The 4,996-nt window shown below is 45.0% G+C and overlaps 1 protein-coding gene across 1 annotated transcript; it reads left to right on the top strand.

Annotated features, from left to right (window-relative positions):
* Positions 1-793: 793 nt before the first annotated feature.
* bmp15 (bone morphogenetic protein 15) lies at positions 794-4,468 on the top strand. The gene is made up of 2 exons (XM_012874987.3): positions 794-1,298; positions 3,230-4,468. Exons 1-2 carry the CDS (start codon positions 959-961, stop codon positions 4,210-4,212), a joined length of 1,323 nt encoding a protein of 440 aa, XP_012730441.1. The 5' UTR covers positions 794-958; the 3' UTR covers positions 4,213-4,468.
* The last annotated feature ends 528 nt before the right edge of the window (positions 4,469-4,996 follow it).

The following is a 4,996-nucleotide window of genomic DNA, read 5'->3' on the forward strand; positions in this document are numbered from 1 at the left end:
ACCCCTCACATTTATGTATGAAACATACTTTTTTTTAATTAATCCTATGTAATATTCATTTTTTCCATGATACTGAATTTAAGGGTTTCATCATCAATATATTTTCTTAATACAATGTTCTCTCTTTTTTTACACTTGTCTGTATAGATTGAACTTTTGAATCTGATCAAACTATTTGTAATCAGCTGACCTGAGCTGGACTGTACATAAATGGGTACAAATATGACTTGCCTTATCAATGAATTAATAATTTATTGAAATTAGGTCATTCAAACATATCTATCTATCTATCTATCTATCTATCTATCTATCTATCTATCTATCTATCTATCTATCTATCTAATGTAACATCTTTTTTAAAAAAAAAAACAGCTTGAGCCTTTTCCTAAACAGTCATGCCTTATCTCATAAAGGGACTTTAATTGATTTTTATTGTAGACTGAAACTGAAAGCTAAATTTGTATTTGTCTCGGTATATTAAAGTAATAATCTCAAGAAATATTTTTGAGTTAAATTCTTTATTGATATTTTGTTTATATGTTATTTTTTTAGGTTTGATCACTTCAGTATAGAAATGTGTATAAGCAAAACCCATTCACATGTCATTGTTCTGAATAAAACAATGTGCTGAAATGCAGAAGAAAAATATTTAAACTTATCCAACATAGCGAATCACCGCGCGTCATTTAAGTGTCTCAACATTGGTTGAGTTCGGCATTTTTACGCACCTTTACGCAGCACCCACATGGTCTCGCTGCGTTCCCGTTGGCTGATCCCTCCCCTCCGAGTGGTTAATTGGGCTCGCCCGTCAATTGGAGCAGGAAGTGAAGCGAAAACGTCCAACATGGCCAGCCGTCAGGTGTGCCTCTAAATCACGCCCTCGGCCGTGCGGAGGATGGTTGCCGATTATAGCCTCATTGGTGGAGCTCGCTAGCACCAGAGGTTGTACTGACGAACAATGAGGGTGACCCGCGCAAAGCACGGCTTCCTGCGTGCCTGCGTCCTGACCTGCTTCATCTACCTGCTGTGTTCCACCTGCACCGGAGTGCTCACCGGGCGCAAGATGGCCTCCCGCCAGCCCGCGCTGAGGCGCAGCCGGCGGAGTCACCGAGGCGCGCACCACCGGCCGCTGACGGACGAGCAGAAGGCCGACCAGAACCTGCAGTTCATGCTCAGTTTGTACCGGAGCGCAGCCGAACCCGACGGCAGACCCAAGCAGCACCGGAAGTTCGGCTCCAACACGGTGCGCCTTCTGAGACCTGCGGCGTCCTCGGTGCACTACCTGCCCGCTTCAGGAGGTGAAGGCAAAAAAACATTTTACTCGTTTTAACAAAAGTGCTTTTATTGTATATAATTTTAAATCATGAGTGTAAATGCTCTGTTTGGAGTGGAAAAGAAACGTTTCCAGTTATTCACTGGAACCAAAGTTATGAAATGCCTGGCGCCTAAAACCAACCAAAGGGTCAAAATGTGTCTAAGACAACTCACAAGGCCGCAGCTCAGGAAATGGCAAGTTTTCTAAGAAGCAGCAGTTCAGTCTGTCAATCAAATAACGGGGGTGGACTTCGTAATAATTGGTATTGCATGAATGAAAAATTGAAGGATATTATGAATTAAGTTTTTGCTTGAACTGAATGTTTCAGGTTTTGAAGCTGCAGCTGTCAAAGCAGTTGGCATTTCATGGAAAGTTTGAAGTTTCTTGCTATTCCTGTTCTCCAAATCCATTATGGCTCTGTTGGAGTTGCTTATTCTTTTGAAAGCCTGCTTCTCAGAAATTATTTAAAGATAGATTCTCATTAAATCTTTAACTGATCTCAATGGTTTTAGAATTTGGGTAAGTTGCATTTACTGTCATTCCCACTTTAGTTTTGCAAATATTTTCAACTTTTGACCAATGCTACATCAGAGTTAATTTATTTTTATTTACACTGCAAAAAATATCAACATTTACTTTTGAGGGCCGCTAAAGGCAGCAAAAGCGTCCCCATGGTCATTCGGTGCCACTGCCATCTGTTGCTGTACAGAAGGGAACAGCTTGACCCAAAGCAACCATGTCCATTAATTAATTTATGGCTCAGTGAGAAGAAATCATAAATGGCCAGAGAAAACTCTAAAAGAATAACAATGCACCCTTAGATTTCTTTTTTTTAGCTAAGCTAAATGTGTAAGTGAATTGCTTGAATGTAATGTTTCTTGAAGCCTTTGTGACGTTGCAGATGCTCTCTGTCCTTCTCCTCCTTATCCTTACGGTCTTGGATTACCAAGATATAAATCCACCGGATGAGACGGCACGTTCCATTTGTGTGCCAAATGCTATGTATCAACTTCTATAGTGCATTAAAAGCCTTCTAGTGTGACGTTCCAACTGGACACCACTCCGGCTTTTCAGAAATGCCCCCCCCCCCCTTTATTTTCTAATTTGGAAATTATTTGGGCTCATGTTCCTCTTGTACAATGGGATGCAGAAGCTAGACTTAATATCGAACACTATCTGTTTTTGAGGTCTTTTTTAAACTGTTCTCTGGACTTTGTCTGCATTTTCTGTCTAGCACCATGTTTATTCTAAGGAATCGTTGCGACATAACGAAGCTCAAGGTAGGAACCAGTGTTAACAAATAACTTTGCAATAATTGGTGTTTTCATTGATTTGCTAGCATTAGGACCAGAATTATAGATTAACCCGGTTTTCTCGGAAATATGGTGAAATTCTTCCTTTTGGGTCGTTATTGTGAACCCGGTATCGTATTTTGTCTCGTCTTGTGAGCTAAATGCGTTGTCACTCTCAGAAAGGGAAAATGTCAGCAACAGCAAGGGGATTCCCAAAGAGCTTTACGAAGAAAACTTAATTGTTGATTAGTTGAAGAAGGATGAGCTCTTAGTTGGACATTTGTCCCGTTTCTTTAGGTTCTGTTCTTCTGCTCTGTAGTTTGCTTAACGTACATGTGGACATGGTCTGGCACAAGGACTGCCTGATTACAGGAACCAAGCAGCCAATGTCCAGATAAGTTATTTGAAAGCCCTTCAGAAACATGATAAACTGTGGTTCAACATCACTTTCTTAGATGGGGATCTGTATACTCTTCTTTTTTGGGCTCCTTTTACAAGACCATTGATTGTTAATCCTAGATCACAGGTCCACATAATGAGAGACTTAATCACTCAATTCTAATTCGAGACATTTTGTTCTTTCGTAAAGAAAAGTAATCAACACTTTCTCCATTTCTCTCAGATCTCACCTACACTTTCACTGTACAATACAAACTGGACACTCTTCCCTCCGAGCAGCTTGTAAAAGCTTCATTCGTCCACCTGCGCTCCTCCTCCGCTCCCTCTGGCACCACCCAGGCTGTAGAGCCTCCCCTCTGCCGGGCTCAGATCACCTCGCTGGGCGCCAGCAGCCTGGTCACCATGAAACCCCACCAGCGCTGGACGGAGACGGACATCACGGCACACGTCAGCGCTCGGATCCTGCAGGAAAAGGACCAGGGGGAGCCGGGACACCTAACCCTCACCGTCCAGTATTGGTGCGCAGAGCCTGCCGACGGCGGCCCCTCATGGTGGTGGACCCCTCTTTGGGGCAGAAGGCGCTGGAGCGACGAGCCTCAGCTGGAAGTCCCCTCTCTTCTTCTGTATCTGGAGGAGGAGAGGGAGGTGAAGGAGTGGATGGGGGACTTGCTGGGGGCAGAGGGGGAGAACCTCATGAGGCGAGTCGGGTGGTGGGGGCACCCGTCAATTCGCCACAGGCGCAGCTCCAAGGAGGAGTCCCCTTCGAAGGCCAAAGATTCTTCGCTGGACGAGCTGAAAGACGCGCTCGCCTCCTCTTTGTCTTCCTCCACCTCCTCTCCCGCGTCCGTCTTTACCGACTCCACTGGCTACAAGCGCAAAAGCGACGTCCCAAAGAACCGCTGCAAGCTGCACTCCTTCAACCTGGCATTCAACGAGCTCGGCCTGGGTCATTACTTCATCGCCCCCCGCGTCTACAACCCCCGCTACTGTCAGGGCGACTGCCCGAAGGTGCTCCACTACGGCTACCACTCGCCCAACCACGCCATCATCCAGACGCTCATCAAAGAGATGGGCGTGGGGGACGTCCCTCCGCCCTCGTGCGTTCCCTACAAGTACATGCCCATGAGCGTGTTGGTGGTCTACAAGAAGAAGGTGGACTACAGGGAGCTGGAGGACATGGTGGCCGAGTCCTGTACGTGTCGTTGAGGAGTCGAGGCGATGCCCGACGACTCGGTTGCTGAGCACTTTGGACACTGACTCAGGAAGAGCTGAAAGGGGCTTAGCGGGATGAGCGCAAGACTGAACGGACCATTCTAAACACTGTTAAAGCACTTTAAAGGCAGTATTTGTGTGTGTGTGTGTGTTTACTTCCTGTTTGTCTGGTGGCATTTTAACTCTGATTTGTGTTTCACATCAGGGCTGAAGCGGACTGGAAAAAAAAAAATTGTTAAAAAAACAACAAAAAAACAAGGCTCTGGATGATGTGGAGCGACTGAAGGCCACTTTCCTCTGTAACTAAGAAGATAAGTATGTCTGACAAGGCTAAGGGGGAGGGGGGTATTTTAATGGACAAGGCATCAGCCATGTTGGATGTACCTACTCGGGTGTTGCAGTGTTACATTGTCGATTTCTACAAACTGAACTCTGGCTGTTTTGGATGTATTGATGAAAAGAGTCTTCCGATGAAAACATTGTGTCGCTGCTGGAATGTCTGTGGGGGCGACCAGTGAATGTGGATGAAAGGGTATGATGGTGTTGAGTGCTGAAAGGGAAAACGAGCAGGGGGGGGAAATGCAATGCAGTTTTTATATAAGTGAAAATGATTAATAAAATACAAAGCATATTTTCTAAAGTCTTATCAGCTGTGTGTTTTTGTCCAAGACCAGAAATGTCTGTAAGCTTCAAAAAGGGACCCCCAACCAACCCACCTCCCCCAGTGTGCTTGAAGCATGAAATGTGTGTTCAGGATTGCTTTGCTGCATGTCGACAA

The sequence above is a fragment of the Fundulus heteroclitus genome, chromosome 14 (assembly GCF_011125445.2).
Source record: "Fundulus heteroclitus isolate FHET01 chromosome 14, MU-UCD_Fhet_4.1, whole genome shotgun sequence".
Lineage (NCBI taxonomy): Eukaryota > Metazoa > Chordata > Actinopteri > Cyprinodontiformes > Fundulidae > Fundulus > Fundulus heteroclitus.